Source organism: Salvia miltiorrhiza, chromosome 2 (genome assembly GCF_028751815.1).
Source record: "Salvia miltiorrhiza cultivar Shanhuang (shh) chromosome 2, IMPLAD_Smil_shh, whole genome shotgun sequence".
NCBI lineage: Eukaryota > Viridiplantae > Streptophyta > Magnoliopsida > Lamiales > Lamiaceae > Salvia > Salvia miltiorrhiza.
The window spans coordinates 9835431-9852427 of NC_080388.1; the positions used below are offsets into that span (position 1 = coordinate 9835431).

The 16997-nt window shown below is 36.7% G+C and overlaps 3 protein-coding genes and 1 non-coding gene across 12 annotated transcripts in view; all 4 read right to left on the reverse strand.

Moving 5' to 3' along the window:
* LOC131013670 (protein S40-6-like) overlaps positions 1–16997 on the reverse strand; it is a 140247-nt gene that overhangs the window by 12848 nt on the left and 110402 nt on the right. The window lies entirely within an intron of this gene.
* LOC131013667 (probable serine/threonine-protein kinase PBL23) lies at positions 717–5189 on the reverse strand. 7 transcript variants are annotated; one of them, XM_057941794.1, is made up of 8 exons: positions 4672–5189; positions 4471–4567; positions 3953–3986; positions 3700–3840; positions 3229–3411; positions 2976–3161; positions 2519–2892; positions 717–1340 (listed from the first exon to the last, which is right to left on the reverse strand). In XM_057941794.1, the coding sequence occupies exons 4-8, from the start codon at positions 3812–3814 to the stop codon at positions 1113–1115; spliced, it is 1086 nt and encodes a 361-aa protein (XP_057797777.1). In that variant the 5' UTR covers positions 3815–3840; positions 3953–3986; positions 4471–4567; positions 4672–5189; the 3' UTR covers positions 717–1112. The 7 variants fall into 7 exon arrangements, with proteins under 7 accessions (XP_057797777.1, XP_057797778.1, XP_057797780.1 ...); XM_057941795.1 differs by having other exon boundaries at positions 3923–3986; XM_057941797.1 differs by lacking the exon at positions 4471–4567 and having other exon boundaries at positions 3923–3986.
* LOC131013666 (pentatricopeptide repeat-containing protein At1g61870, mitochondrial-like) lies at positions 5451–6803 on the reverse strand. The gene has a single exon (XM_057941792.1). The coding sequence runs from the start codon at positions 6801–6803 to the stop codon at positions 5616–5618; it is 1188 nt and encodes a 395-aa protein (XP_057797775.1). The 3' UTR covers positions 5451–5615.
* TRNAW-CCA (transfer RNA tryptophan (anticodon CCA)) lies at positions 7000–7071 on the reverse strand. The gene has a single exon. It is a non-coding gene; the product is annotated as a tRNA-Trp (tRNA).

Below are 16997 nucleotides of genomic sequence, written 5' to 3' on the forward strand. Positions count from 1 at the left end.
ATAATAAAAATTTTGCTCCCTTCAGAATTCGAACCCAGGATCTGCATTCATCCACCAAGATGATGCATCAACCGTAGATCTTGATGATCGAATGGCTTAAAATGGTTCTCCGTTCTAATTTTATTTAGTGGTTCTTATTTGAACCTCTCCCTATATATATATATATATAGGGTGTGGTTCTAGAGAGAACTACATTATTTGTGAGAATGGGAGAACCATCAAATCTAATGCATTCACTGTAAAAATTAATGCATCCGCTGTTAAAATTAATGCATTCAAATAAATAAATAAAAATGCTCCCTTCAGGATTCGAACCCAGGATCTGCATTCATCCAACAAGATGATGCATCCACCGTAGATCTTGATGATCGAATGGCTGAAAATGGTTCTCCGGTCTTCTTTTATTTATGGTTCTTTCCTGAACCTCTCCCTATATATATATATATATATATATATATATATATGACGAGCTAAATTTTTATTCAAACTATGACAGTGTATTTGTATTCGATGAGTTTAGACGAGTATGATTCTATAATTTTGTTCTTTATGTTTAGACGAGCATGTAGGAAATTTATCTTATTTGTCGAATATTAATTGTAATCGAACATATATGTTAGTATATGTATATGGCACAAATTAAATTCATTGAGAATTTTTTACCAATATAGTTAAATTATGTAAAATATTAATTATAAATTTATAACAAAAACTCATGAAATATAAAATTTAAACCCTCAATTAGTATCGCCTTGTTCGGTGTTGTAAATGATCTTACACCGTGAAACCCAATGGACTACAAAATAGAAAATAATAATACACAATTGGGCTCCAAACCTAAGCCCAATAACACTATTTCTCCAACAAAAGATAAAAATGTTAAATATTAAAATAAATTACTAATTCTACTTGTGAAGTTCCGCCTAAATTAGTTGTCCTCAAATTTCCCTTCACCACTTTTAACACGAGATGTAATATCAAAGTTATATATTCACATATAATTCAACTCGTGTTGATCAACACGACTTCGTGTCGATCAGCACGTGACTCACTAGATGTAATTATAATATGACACAACAATAATCGTCCTCAAAAAACTTGTCACGTTTATATTACATGTCTACATTTTTTTCAGTTGCAATTTCTTCATCTGTTGTCACGGCCAAATATTCAAGAGCCGTGACGACATCTTCGATGAGGGGTCGAGTGCTGGCTTCATCTTGCAAGCACATTGCCACAACAGCGAGAGCTTGATGCAGCCCTTTCATGGGGAACTCGCCTTGCAGTAATGGATCAACCAGCAATGAAAACTTGCTTCTCTCCTTAAGTAATGGTTTCGCCTAACATTTTCACATTCCACACCACATTATCATTTTATGTCTAACACAAAATAAATGTCACTTTCAATTATTTCTCTCATAAATGTATCGATTTGAGTACCTAGAAAAATGTTAGGAAATAAATGTCACTTTCAATTATTTCTCTCATAATAAATGTATCGATTTGAGTACCTAGAAAAATGTTAGGCTAGGTATTTTATGTGAGCCCCGCTCACGTCTAATCCGCATTAATATTATTATTTTTATTTAATACATTTATTTTGATGCTAATATTCCATAAATTATTATTGAGATAATTAATTTTATAAATTAAATAACAATCAAAACTCAATTTATTCATTTTTCCTTTAAATTTCAAATAATTAATTGAAAGAACAAATCAAATTTTGAATTTTATGTAATTTATAAAATTAATAATTTCAAATTTTCAATTACTATTTATGTGATATTGTTTATAATCAAATTAAATATATAAAACAAATAAGATAACAATAATGTGGGAAAAACGCTCGTATAAGATATATAGCATAATATTTTTCCAAATATTTAGATATTGCTGCATTTGCTATTTATGATGCTAATTAGATTGTGTGTTATGATCTATAGTCAAAAGCTACCATACCCAACTTTCGATGTGCTATAAAATGTCCACAACATACAATGTCACTTAAAAAAACCTCAATCTCGAAAAATATTTAATTTATGTTCTATCTTACAAGATTCGATGATGACGGTGACTCATGATTCTGTCGCAAGATTCTACAGGGCGAAATATAAATCAAAACTTTTTTTAAAATGATAACTTTTGAAAAACGCTAAAAATTTGAAATACAAACTATAATTAACCCTTATTTACTACACAAACTCCTCTGAAATCGATTTTATTGTAAAACTATCTTCACAATGATACTACTTCAACATACAAATGATTGTTAAAGTATCATTTGTATGTTGAAGTAATACGATTTCACCATAAAACCGGTTTTATAGGAGACCACTTCTATTTACTATACTTTACACTTGGTAAAACTAATATAGGTTAATCAACCAACGTAGTTTGATGGACTGAATGATTTTCAACTTATTTAATAATATTCAACCATATATATTGTCAATTTAATCGATCACCCAAATAAACGCCCCTAAGAATATACTAATAGGAGAGAATTTTGACTAACCCAAGCAACTAGATTCTCCTCCTCTGGTGGCTTTTTGCTATCAATAGCTCTTCTTCCCGAAATGATCTCGAGAAGTACCACCCCGAAACTGTAGACATCGGACTTGGTCGTGAGCTTGCCCGTCTGGGCATACTCCGGGGCAGCATACCCGTATGTCCCCATCACCCTTGTCGAGACCTCATCCCTTTCCTCCGGCCCAAAACCGGACAGTTTGGGGTTGAATTCCTCGTCTAATAGTATGTTGGACGCCTTGAAGTCCCGGAATATGATAGGCGGGCATGCAGTGTCGTGCAAGTACTCCAGCCCCCGCGCTGCGCCCCTTGCTATCTTCATTCTAGTGAACCAATCCAATGCCCTCTTGTCCGGAGGTAGATCTGCAAATGAGATTCATCAAGAAACATACAGCATTGCTCCAAACAAAAAGCAATTCATTGATAGTTAGTTATATGATATCTACCAAGAAGGTGATCTTCTAAGGATCCATAATGCATATACTCGTACACCAAAATCCTCTGCCGGCCATCAGCGCAGTATCCGATCAGGCTCACGAGGTTCGGGTGTTGAATGAGGCTCAGTGCCAAGACCTCCGTGAGGAATTCGGTGTTGTCTTGATCCTTGTTTCGATCAAGTTGCTTCACAGCCACTACCTGGGAGACAAAGCAGCGGCTATCACTCAACGCGAGGATTTTGCAGAAAGAAAAGATGAGGACCTACTTGCTTTGTTTTCTTGAGGCGTCCTTTGTATACCCTCCCAAATCCTCCTTCACCAACTAGAAGGTCGGGGTTGAAGTTCTCTGTCGCACTCGCCAGTTCTTGGAAGGTGAATACCTTACCGGGTGCTACCATGCCATGCTTGGTCGTATTCTCCGGTATTTTCCTCTGTTTGCCAGCAGCTGTTCAGTTTCATCAAAACTTCAAACAATGAGATGCTGAGGTTTTTGAGACAGAGAAACAAAGCATATATTTTATCTTTGATGGTTTTTGAGACAGAGAGAAACAAAGCATATATTTTATCTTTGATGGGGGTCCTAGAATCGTGTTTTGGAGATGAAAAATCCATAAAGAAATGTATCACAATCAATTTTTAGTTCAACATAACCTCTTTTTGTATAAAAATCATGACAAAATTAAGTATGAGAACTTGCATCCACAATAGATACATGTAGCATAACGGCCCTAACCAGCATTCAACGAAACGCTTCTGGAAACTGCAGATGACAACGCCTCCACGGCATTGTATTTTGTTGACTTGATCTGTTGAAGAGAACTTTTTGAAGCTTTTAGAACACTCCTCATCCTCGTATTAGCCCCTTCTTATCACACTATGAAACAGAAAATGACGTCAGAATCAACTCCTGATAATATCTGAAATGAACCCTTCTCGCAGGATTCTAAGATCATCACCAACAATACAGATTGCGCTTCATTTTCGACCTTTTTACACTTGTGGTGATCAAAAGATGAACACCTGAAAAGGGGAAGGTAATTATCACTAAAAAATGCAGACAGGCCTTAAAAATAGGGAAGGTTGAGAAAAAGATTGATTGATACTAAAAAGATTGATTGGATATTAAAAGGGGACAAAACATGACCATTAATCATGTTAGAATGTAATATATACCACGTGATATTTGGGAGAGGGAGAGAGATGCATGGAAGATAAAGTTGGATATTGCATATCCAATTTCAAAATGGCAATACTATATATTTTCCTATATAACCTCGAAGGGTTTTTAAGATATAATGATTCCTTCATATAACAAATTAAATAATAAATATTTCCCCAAAAAATGATTATCAGAATAAGATAATCGAACAGTTACTACAACAAATAATGCATAGACCACTATATTGGCATTTAGTTTGTGTTTTGGTGTTATATATATTTGCAATGACTTTCTAAGTTCCATTGTTAATATATACTCGTACAAAACTAGAGACATTAAACTTACATTTTGTACAAAATCGATAGTAGATGTTGTCCTTTTGTATTTCAACCGATGTAGCATCTACAACTACGAGACCAATAAGTGTTTCATCACAAAATAACTGTTTCCAGAGTAGATTTCAGCAGAATAAAGGTTGAAGATTAGATAGTTCGAATGTAGATGTAAGTTAACACGATTGAAGAGTCTTGTGTGAGAGCGTCTCACCGTGAAACAGGTCAAGACCCTCTAGCAGCATATCTGTAACTTATGTGACTGAAATATGGGGCTGGATCGGGATCTTGACTCATCTCACGTTGGGCCTGTCTCACACAAGTTTTTGTGTAATAAATTGCAATGGAGAAACCAAAATTGTCTGAATCCCTACTTAAACAAAATGAAGATTGAAATATGTAAATCATGGTTGACGAAGGCGTTTCTAATGGGCGCCTCACCTGCTCCAAACGAGGTGGACGCCTCATCTGTGTTGAGGCGCACCAAGGTGCATTCAGGGTTTCAGTTCTGAATTATTTTTCGGTTTTTTGGATTGTTGAACCTCAAAACTCAATGGGAATCAAAAGAAAAATCAAGTCAAGATTAGGGAGAAAAACCTACACAGTAACAGACGCTCTACTCTCTCTCTCCCCCTCCATCTGTGTGGCTCTATCTCCCTCCCGCTCAACTCGAATTACAAAGACTTATAACCAGTTGCAATTTTCATGTGTTTTATTATATTTGCTAAGTTTTTATGGGACAACAATTAGTGGACAGAGGGAGTACTTGCTATGATTTTCATGTGTTTTTATAATTTAGCCTCAGGCTTACGCCATTGGAAAACATTGGAAAACGCCTTGAGGCTTAGAACACCTTTTAAAATGATGTAAATAACCAGAGCTAAGTAAAAGCAGCTTCCAATCTATTATAATCTGAACAAACAAGAAGCAGATGTGCAAGTTGAGACAGAACCTCCTATAAAACTCTAAAGCCCATAACCTAACACAAGTAAATTTATGAAACAAAATATCAAGTCAAATTCAATGGGAAAAAGAAATAGCAAAACTTGCATAAACCATCATCTCAGACAACTAAAAATCCTCTAATTAAGCTTATTGCAGACAAACGATACAAGGTAACAGAAAAACGTATCTGCAACATCATGCCCATTGCTCTCTCTACTTAGCTGCTAATCCTTCCTCAATCTCAGTCCACACATCGGCGTGCCTCGAGAACTTCTCCTTCATCGTGCCAATGATCTCCTTAGCCTCCTCAACCTTCTCAATGCTGATCAAACCATTCACAAGCGACTTCATGGTTGTTATGCTGGGAACCCAACCCCTTGCAATGCATTCTTTAGAAATGTCCAATGCAGCTTCAAAATCCTTCCCTTTACACAAATAGTGTGCCAAAGTGAAGTAGCTCTCCGTCCCCGGCTTCAACTTCCTATCCACCATCTCCTTGAACAAGCCCTTGGCCTCCTCCAACTTCCCCTCTTTACAAAACCCGTAAATCAGATGGCCATATGTCATACAATTAGGCTTGATCTTCTTGTCCAAGATCTCATCCAGCAGCTTCTTCGCCTCCTCGGACTTCTTGAGCTTGCACAAGCTCTGGATCTTAGCGTTGTAGACGCCAAGCCCGTGCTTCACCCCAAACTTCTTCATCACTTCAGCGACCTTCTCCACGTCGCCCAGCTTCTCCTCCTTGTAGAAACCGGCGACCACAACGGAAAATGTGGTGGCATTAGGCTGTATGCCCTTCCTCTCCATCTCCGACAGAACAGAGTACGCTGAATTCGAGCTACCGGACTCGCAGAAGCCTTTCAATACGGTGTTGTATGTATCCAAATCGGGCTCTAACGAGTATTTGGCGGGAAAATCGGTGAAAATCCGCTTCATCTCCCCGTACTCCCGGGCCATGATGCAGGAGATCAGCAGCGCGTTCAGGGATTTGACGTTTTGCGCGACGCCGTATTGGCGCATTTCTTCGAACAGCTTGACTGCGTCCTTGACGAGGCCGGCCTGGCCGTAGAGGACGATGAAGTGCGAGACGGAGCGCTCCGATTTGAGATCGGGGCGGGCGAGGGAGTCGGTGATGAAGGAGCGGATTCCCTCGTAGTAGTGGGACTTCTTGAGCTTGGTGATGGCCTGCGAGTAGGCGACGCGGTCGAGGTGCGTGTCGGGGGTGAGGGCGGCGGCGCGGCAGATGTCGAGGACGCGCTCCGGGTTGCTCTCGAAGCGGAGGAGGGAGAGGGCGGCGCGCGATTTCTCTTTGCTGGTGAGCGGGGTTTTGGAGTCCGGGCTCAGGATTGAGGTGGAGAAGCGCCGGAGGGTCAGTGATCGGAGCTTGCTGCGTAACGCCATTGATGGTTTTGGTGTTGTCGAAGGAGAGAGGGAGTGAGGGTTTTGACTCGAAGATTTTAGGGTTTAGAGAGAGGAGATGGAAAATGTTAAGAAAATGAAAGTCGTGAAAGTTAATAAATTAGAATGCAACACGTTTTCGAAAAGAAAAGAAAAGAAAAAAGATAAAAAAGAAAACGGATCTTTGGATCGGGAGATTTGAACCCGACGTGAATCGAACACGCAACCTTCTGATCTGGAGTCAGACGCGCTACCATTGCGCCACGGATCCTTGGTGACATATAGCTACTCTTTTTCCTATATAATTTATGTCCTTTGTTCTATTAAAAGTGGCCCGTATTCTATTTTTATGCTATCCCACTATAAGTGGTCCATATTTATAGATATATATTTTTCCCACCTTTACATCAGATAAATACTACTCCCTCCGTCCATGAAAAAGAGTCTCATTTGGGACTCGGCACGGGTTTTAAAAAAATTGTTAAAGTAGGTGTAAGTGGAGAGAGAAGTAAATTTATAGGGGTAGTGTTAATAACAATTTTAAATGCTTAATCCTAATTTAATTTTTGAAGTTATTTAGACTGAAAGCTATGAAAATCTCGCCTAAACCTGAATTCAGTCACCCTTTAACACTTTGGCTGGGAAGTGGGAAGAGATCGAATTCTTCATTAGACTGAACTCAATCTAACTCCCTTAACATTCATACTGAAAGCACCATACTTATACACACAAAACAATCCAAAGAAATGAGCACAAGAAATCCAAATAAATAAACACAACAAAGCCAAGACTGGGAACAAATCGAATCCTTAATTAGAGACTGACTTCACCAAGCTTGAACTAAATGAACAAAATCAATAAATGAACAAGAAATAAGCATACACTCAGATTTGCTATAGCTACATTTCAAATGAAAAATCAATTTTCCCACTCAAATTTAGAACCAAATCAGTAAATGAACATTTTGGAAAAAATCTGAGCTTGTAGTTGCCGTGCGTCCGGACGGTGAGAGGGAGTTGAGGCTGGAGGCAGCCATGGTTGCCGAAATTTCACAAACAACGAGGGATTGCCGTTGTTACCTGAGAAGATAGGGGGGATTTCTGGATCTGGAGTGAGAAATAGAGAGAGCGAAGGATGGAGGGCGACGACAGCGGCAACAGGTCCTCTAGCGGCTGCTAATTGCTGCGTCGATGAGAGGGGTGGTCGACGATGGTGTTCCTCGCCGGTGAAGAGAGGCGGCGCGACGCTGTGCACGTGGCTCCTCACCTTGAATCGCCACCGATGTCGCGCCTCTCTCTAAAATCCCCCTGCCACCGCCACGTTCTTTTTTGCCGCCTACTCAGGCCATCAATGGTCACCGACTCAGGCCATTAGGAGGGGCAGCCTCGCCGGAGAGAGGCGTCACCTTTGTCGGAGATAGGCGGCGCAAATCTAGAAGATAGGGTTTGAAGAGTTGATGGGGGCGGTGAGCCGAGGCACGGCGGCAGAGGCGACGACCTAGCTGCTGCTGGAGAGGTGAAGGGGAAGAGGGGCGTAGGTCGGGTCCGAGCCTCGCCGGAGGAGAAACCACGCCGGGGAAGAGGGGAAGGGGAAGAAGGGCGTAGGTTTGATGAGAGAGAAGAGAGAGAATTTTATGGTTAATTGTCTTTAATTAAGTTTAAAGTGAGGAGAGTTTTTAATTATTGAGGTGGGTCCTCAATGGCAAATGAAGTAAATACATAAAGTTATAAAGGGTATAATTGTGTAAAAAGTGAAACAGGACTTTTTTTTGTGGACAAAAAAAAGAGGGGAAATGGGACTCTTTTTCGTGGACGGAGGGAGTAGTATAATTTATGTCCTGAATATTGATAGTTGTTTTGAAATTGCAGCAGTGACAATTCAAGTTTCATGGTTGGTTGTCTCTCTTCTGCGTTCTTTCAGTCTTTTTTGCGAGCACCGGGTGGACTGTACTTTGGCTGTTAATTTTGCTTTGGGCATGTTTCTTGATGTTGTTCTTTTTGTTCTTGGTTGTTGTTCCTTGCTTGGTCTGTCGTGGCTTGCTAAAGATAGGAGTGATGACAGGGTGATGATTCGTCCGAAGCTCTATTGTTGCTCTGGTCTTTGGTATAGCGTCCATATGGATAGTTTTCTGGGTGATGATTAGTCCGAAGCTCGGAAGCTATCTTCATGTGTTTTGGCTTTCTGTTGTTGGTAAACAGGTACTCTTTTTCCTGCTAGATGTTTTTCCCACTAGGTTTTCATTTAGTAGGTTTTGACGAGGCCTGATTTGTGCTAATGTTGTGTTAGCACGGATGGTTAGGTTCGTTGTTCTTTGTCCCCTCTCGCCTTTTTTTTTCTGGCATTAATAAAATTTCTATTTTAATTTATAGTTGTTTTGAAAAGAGTTTTCAACTTGCATTTATTTTTAAGAAGTTCAAAGTCTGAAAAATAGTAGTATTAATATAATTACGCCCGATATCGAGCCGCCAAAGAGAAGATGAATTACTTCATCGAATTCTTTCACAAATTTTACATTGTTTTTTTTCCATCTAATATCTCAACAAAAATTTAGTAAACTTTTTTCAAAGCTTCATATTTCTAAAAATTAAACGTAAGTTGGAAATATTTAAAAAAAATAAATTTACAACTTTTTCAAACTTTCATATTTCTAAATATTAAACGTAAGTTGGAAATATTTTTAAAAAAATAAATGCAAAATTAGAGACATATACTAATTATACTTATCCATATTTTTATTGTATTCTTTATTTCGTGATTATAATTAACATCAATTATGTTGTTGTATAATGTGTACTATAGATATTGAATTACCACATATTTTTCTTATTAAAAAGAATGAAAATAAAATATTAGATTGTATATCATACGATTGTAACACTAGTAATAATAATAAAAGAGGTAAAGTATTTAGAGGTGGTCTTGGGTACACCCGGGTGTACCGTACACTCGAGTTGGCCCGTACCTAGATCATGACCCACATCCTGACTCAAATCGTATAAATGACACTATTCGGTTATACAAATGACACTGCTTGTAATTAACACTATGTTGTTATACAAATGATACTGCGTATAAATGACACTATAACATTGTAAATGACACTGTTGATAATTGACACTATTCAGAAATATAAATGACACTTCCTGTAATTGACACTATAAAATTATAAATGGCACTATAATATTTTAAATAACACTATAAGATTGAAAATGATACTATAACATTTTTAAAATGTTACAGTGTCATTTGTATAACAACATAGTGTTAATTACAGGCAGTGTCATTTGTATAACTGAATAGTGTCATTTACACGATTTGGGTCAGCATGCGGGTTAGGATTTGGGTACGGATCAACCCGGGAGTACGGTAAACCCGGATGTACAGTAGATTTTTTGAAGTATTTAATGGTCTTCGCTCCTTGTGTAAGCCATTGATGGCTCTCTCTCCCTCAAACGAACAACTTACTTGTATTTAGCGGTGGAGTAATTAAATAATTTGTTCAAATATTTTTATATGAAAAAAAGAATACTTTCTTAATTCAAATGTTGGTGACATTCAAATTAATCACATTCTTAATTTGATAACTGAAATCATTATTCTATGGTAATTAATTTTTTTTTTTTTATGGGTATAAGGATGTGGAGTGAACGTGTTTTTTTTAGGTAAATTTTAGGTATATTATAAAGATGAACAGTGACACCCGAAAATAGGAAGACCAACCATAAAATCTGGTGGTTCGGTCCACACATGTGGGTTCACAGAATCCCGAGTAGATCGAGCAATAGTATAAGCCATAAGATTACAGTCTCTACTAATATACTTAACACAGACAGTACCTAACTCTTGGAGCAGACCCTTGCAATCGCTAATGAGAGCTCCAAACTCTGTTCAATCCTCCTTGTTGTTAAGCTCCAAAGCCTCTGTAACCAATTTGCAATCCTACCCCAAACTCTTGATCCAAGATAGCGCCGCTCAAATTCACATTGCTTCGCCTTCCTCAACATGACTCCGACCAGGCAAACAACAAGTGCGAGTGCATAAAACAAACCTTTGTTATTCCTGAGCACCATCCCAATTCCTGTTGCACCTGGGGCAGTAAAAAAAGCTGCATCAACGTCACACACTGGAGTGAACGTGTTTATAAGCATAACATGAAATTTCATAAAATTGGAGGGTTAAATTTCATAACAACCTATACTATGTTTCTAAAACTTCAAGACTAAATTGAAAAAAAAAAAATCATATATTCTACAAATTTCAAATATTAGCGTTAGCCCGAATGCAAAAATGACATTTCAACGATTTACATATTTTAGTGATAGATAAAAAAATTCAAATTCTTCCACGAAAATCCATTTCAATCTTGTATTTTATGGGTGTGTTTGCCTTTTATCCCTCTAAATTAAAAGATAATATAATGAGGTATAAATTTATCCTTAAAGTGGAACCACATTTTTTTTGTTTGGTTTGAAGGATAATATATTTATCCACTCCTTATAAAGTGGTATAAAATTATATCACCCTTTCTTAAGTATAAAATTATCCATTTTCCAAGGAACAAGGAGCTGCCCGGAAAATTATACAACCTGCCCGAATTTTTTATACATCAAAATAAACGAGGTATAAGATGATAAATATAGTTTATCCCTTCCTTATACCTTAAAGCAAACACACATTTACTGAACTTAGGGAAGTAAGTACTGTAACCCAAAATATCAGTTGGCCAAAATTGTGACTATTTTATTGCAAATTACAATAAATTTTCCCTCTATATCTTCTTTCTATTCATCACGAAATAATAACTTACATGAATTTCAGCACGATCTCTACATAATTTACGTACATATAATTTATTGTTTCATGCAATTTGCAATAACTAATTTCTACAATACTCTCTACTATTGAAGGACTCGCTGTAAAAAAAAAAAAAAAAAAAAAAAAAAAGAGAGAGGGGTAAAAAGAGCAATGTATAATAGTAGAAGAATGTCTTCTTTTGTAACAATATTTGTTGCGCTTGCATTGTTAAGCAAATGTCAAGCTGATTTAACAGTCAATTTTTGCTCCAAATCAAATAATCCTTCTTTATGCACAACTGTTTTGAGATCCGAACCTAGATCCAAAGGGGCGGATGCTCGAGGCTTGGCTACAATCGCAATTGACAAGGCAGAAGAGGCGACACGAGCCTCCATAAACGTGGCGAAATCAGTAGTCAATCGTGGCAACAAAGGAATCATCGATACGTGTATCGAAAATTTCAATAACGCAGTGAATAACTTGAAGGATTGTAAGCCGTTGATGAATAAACGTGATTATGATTCGCTACGAACCAAAGGATCGGCAGCTCTAGATGATGTTGAAACTTGCAGCGATGTATTTGGAGCCAAACAACCACCCCAATTGAAACAAGCAAGTGGGAAGGCCTACACTTTTGTTCAATTGCTTTTAATAATTGCTAATACCTTTTAATGCTAAAATATTAGCAAAAATAATAAAGTATGTGTGTATGCATGGAAACTGATGGTTTTGACGTCATATAAACTATAAACATATAATACTCCCTTTGTTCACACAAATAAACAAAGATGGTAGGGTGGAGTGGAGAGCACGTGTTCTAATTAATAAAAAGTTTGAAAAATATGTATAAAGTATAGAAAAATGTTCATTAAAATTGAGTGGAGAAAGAATCTATCAATATTAATGTGTTAAATGATTAGGTATTTTGTAAATATTGAGTAAACGTGGTTTAAAATATGAGGAGTAGTTTTATTTTTAAAAAAAGGTTATTAACGCCTAAATACATGAACTTTGAGCTTATTTTAGTTTTTCCCACGAACTTTGAAAGTTGTTAGAAAAAACACGAACTTTCACTCATTTTATTTTTTCACGTACTTTTAGAATTGTCAAAAAAATACACGAACTTTGGCTCATTTTGTTTTTTCCCATGAATTATATTGTTATAAAAAAATTATTCAAATAATTCTTTTATAATTAACAATAAATACAACTCACTTCAGATTAGGAATTGGCAAGTTTTTCAATCAAATGATCATGTGATGAATATTTTACGTCGTTAATTGGATCGGAAAATGCTAATTAGAATTATACAATTGCGCGATAGGTAATCATACACTCATTATCTCTCGTTATCTTTTAACTAGCTTAACTCATTTAATTAATGAGAGATGACAATTATTCATGGGTGACATGAATTTATTAAAAAAATATATGTAAAATATACTTATTTCATTAAAATATTATCTCACATGATGTGGTATTTATTGTTAATTATATAAAAAAAATTACTTGGATCATTTTTAATAACAATATATTTCGTGGGAAAAAACAAAATGAATCAAAGTTCGTATATTTTTTTACAATTCTCAAAGTTCATAGGGAAAAATAAAATGAGTCAAAGTTCGTGAGAAAAATCAAATGGGCCCAAGTTCGTGCGCCAATAACCCAAAAGAAAAGCATACAATCTTTATGTACTGACGAAAATAGTAACAAATATACAATTTTCGTGGATAGGGGAGTAATATGTTCATTATTATAAACTGTTTATTGTAATATCTTTTTTTAAGATAATATTCCATTCTAGCTGTTAGAGTCAATGTTGACTCCGACAATGTTGGGACCAATGTTGATAACATATGTGTTTTCAATGTTGGGTGGAATGTTGATAACATTCATGGTGTCAACATTTCTGGGTTTTCAACCAACATTCCGGAGTCTGCCTTGACTCCATACTTTGAGTACTCTCCATTGGTAATTGTATATATTTAATCTTTACCTTCCTTTCACGTTTTATTATTATTTGGTTGTGGAATAAATGTTTTATGCTTGTTGACCACGTTTTTAATAAGTGAAAAGGTGGTTTATCATGGTCCAAAGTAGTGGACTGTTAGTTCCTATTTTTCAGGACCCATGATCTCTCTACCAACATTCAGACTGGTCGACTGGCAGTTTTCGGAGGTGGATTGCGGCGGTTATAGGAAGCTTCTGGAAGTGGGAAGTGGAGGAAACTAACCACGACATGAAGGTCTATAAAAGCAGCAAGAAGCCTCATTCATCCTTACGTTTTGGAAGTGCAAAATCAGAGACTTAACATTCACTCACAACCATCTCGTCATTTTCCTGCTGCAAACGTGTCACCGGTTCTTCAAGGATTGCTTTGACGAAGTAGACTTAGGCAGCCAATCTGTAAAGTCTATCTTTGTATCGACGGGAAGTCGAGGGCAAGAGTTGAAGTGCAAGGCCATTGGAGCGTAGCAGGTTGTTTGCTTCGTCCGATTAACTTTTGTTATTCGGCTGTTTTGGATTCTGTGTTGTATCAACATTGTAGTACTGAAAGTAGATAGGTTGGTTTATCTTAGGCAGTCATTCTGTAGAGATAGATCTCCAAGAAGATCCAAATATGTACTTTGTATTGTTGATTCAACATAGTGATTTTAGCCTTGAGGCACTCACGGGTTATTTATAATCCGTGAAAAAAGTATTCTTGTGTGTTATTTATTTCCGCTGCATGTTGATAGTAATGTTAGTAACATTCTGTAGATAACATTGCATTCAACATTACTCTTTTCTTTACACAGTTTTACTTTGTTGGTAATTTTGGGCACTAAACTCTTTCATTAGCCTTTTTCATATAACAATCAGAAATTATAATCATATTGATACAAATATGAAAATAGTAATCATTTTGGATTATTATACTCTGACACACTTACAAGATTTACACGAGTTTTATGTGTAATCAATGTTACATGAATTTCGATTACGCATAAAATTATAAACTATTATACTAATTTTGATTACACGCAAAATACGATTTTATATTTTTATCTATATGATCATATTTTTTTATTACTATATGTGTTTGGCTGCTTAGGGTGTTGCCCTCTTTTCTTTTTCTATCTTTTCAAATCAATATCTCTCACTCTCAAATGAATGAAGAATACCTATAGACTATAAATCCATCGTTTATTATCCTTGAGATGTTCAATTTATATGGCCAAACTAGTACATATAGTGAGCTCAAATGAATTACAGAATAGGAAAACTTTGAAAGATTGTAAAATAGGAGCGTTTGATTTGATAATTGATGGATGTGATACATATAATTAATACATTTGGATAGGGTGGAGTTATTTATTTTTATTTTTGAATTGATTGATTGTAATATATAATAAATTAAAGAATGATTAACATATAGCATAATGTCAAGATTGCCCTTTTGATAGAATGGTCGTTTTCCTTCCATTTGCGTCTATATGATTTCGATAAGAACAGTTTTGAAAAATTGAATTATAGTAATTTTTTTAGGGTTAATTACGCGAAAAATCATGAACTTTGGGCCGATTTCCAAGTTTGTCATGAACTTTTTTTTTTTTTAATCAAAAATTCCCTGAACTTAAGGGGTTGAACAATTTTTCCATGCTTTTTTGCTCCGGTGAAGCTCCGAGCTGACGTGTCGCTTACGTGGTAATACCAAGCTGACCTGTCGCCTACGTGGTAATACCGAGCTGATGTGGCAGAGCAGAGTCGGCAGAGCAGAGCAGAGTCGGCAGAGCTGAGTTGTAAAGTCGGTAGAGCAGAGCAGAGTCGGCAGAACAGAGAGCTGAGTCGGGCAGAGTCGGCAAAGCTGCCTCTGGCAGCTCTGCACTCTGGCAAGGCTTAGTCAGCTCTGGAACTCTTCGTCATCTTCAATTTTAGGCTCGCATCAATCCAGACTTCTCCACCTCAGACCTCGCATCATTCCAAAAATTCTTCTTCTCCCCATACCTCCATCGCCGTCGTCCACCACAAACCTCGCGTCGTTCTTCTTCTTCCCCAAACATCCATCGCCGCCATCGACTTCTTCTCCCTCAAAAAATCTTCTTCTTCCCCAGATCTCGCGCCACCGACCTCACACTTCACTAGGGTTTGCGCCCCCTTTCACGCGGCGCCACCACCCAACCTCGCGCTGCCTTTCATCGCTCTGGCGAGATTAAGGAATGAGAGATTTGGGAAACTAGAGCTCTGCAAAACTGAGGGCATGGGCGGTCCGGTGGGCGGCTCTTCGCCGGAGTTCAGAGAGGAGAAGACAGGGCTAGAATTTGAGGTAAAACGACATCATTTTACGCCCAACTAAACGACGTCGTTTTGGTTCCCGTCCGGCGGCGCCATGTCATATTTCATGTCACTGAAAAGTGCCATTGCAGCACTCAATTTGGGGATTTTTGAAGACCATGGCAAAATTGATTAGTTGGTTAAGTTCACGAAAAATTTGATAAAAAAAAAAAAGAAGTTCATGGCAAACTTGGAAATCGGCACAAAGTTCATGATTTTTTACGTAATTAACCCTTTTTTTAGGCTAAAAAATTGAATTATAAATTAAAGTATGATAAATAACCCAAATTTAGACTAATAAATTACTCTATTCGTGATAAAACGGTCCCATGAGCAGGGGCGGAGCCAGACTTTCGATTCAGGGGGGTCCAAAAAATTTTTAACGTAAAAAGTGTGGCAAAGTAAATCACTCATCTTTTTTAATTCTTGCAATTTCATCCCCCAAATTTTTCGATTGTCGAATTGTTAACTTGAAGTTTGTGTGAATTATTTCTCCATGTAATATTTCATGTTACGATGTATTTTGCAATAAAATTACTACATATTGAAAATTATGGTGCAAATACAAGATACAGTCTCTTTCTAATTTGAAAAAAAAATTAATTGAAATTGTACGAAACGGCGTCGTTTAGGCCTCACAAAAACGACGTCATTTTTACTAATCCACGTAAGCTGCAATTCAACACTCTGACGATTGAAAAAAAAAATAGGGGACATAATTGAAAAAATTGAAAAAATAGTGATTTAATTCGCCACGGTCAAAAGTCACTTTAAAATTACAAATTTGAAATAGTTTGTGATTTTATTTGCAAAAATCTCATAAAACTTTGTAAGACAAAATAACTTTCAATATCAAATTAAAAAAATAAATCTCTAGAATCCAATCCAATCATGATATGTATAAATTAATTATGTGTTCACTTCTTCAAAACGTCTTAACTCTAAATATTGCATACCAATTACAGTTTAAAATAGCTCAACATAATAATAATGTAGATAAAATTATATATTTTTTATTTTTAATATAAAATTACGAAAATACCCCTACTATTTTTGAAAATCCCAGGGGGGCCCAGTGACCCCCCTGCC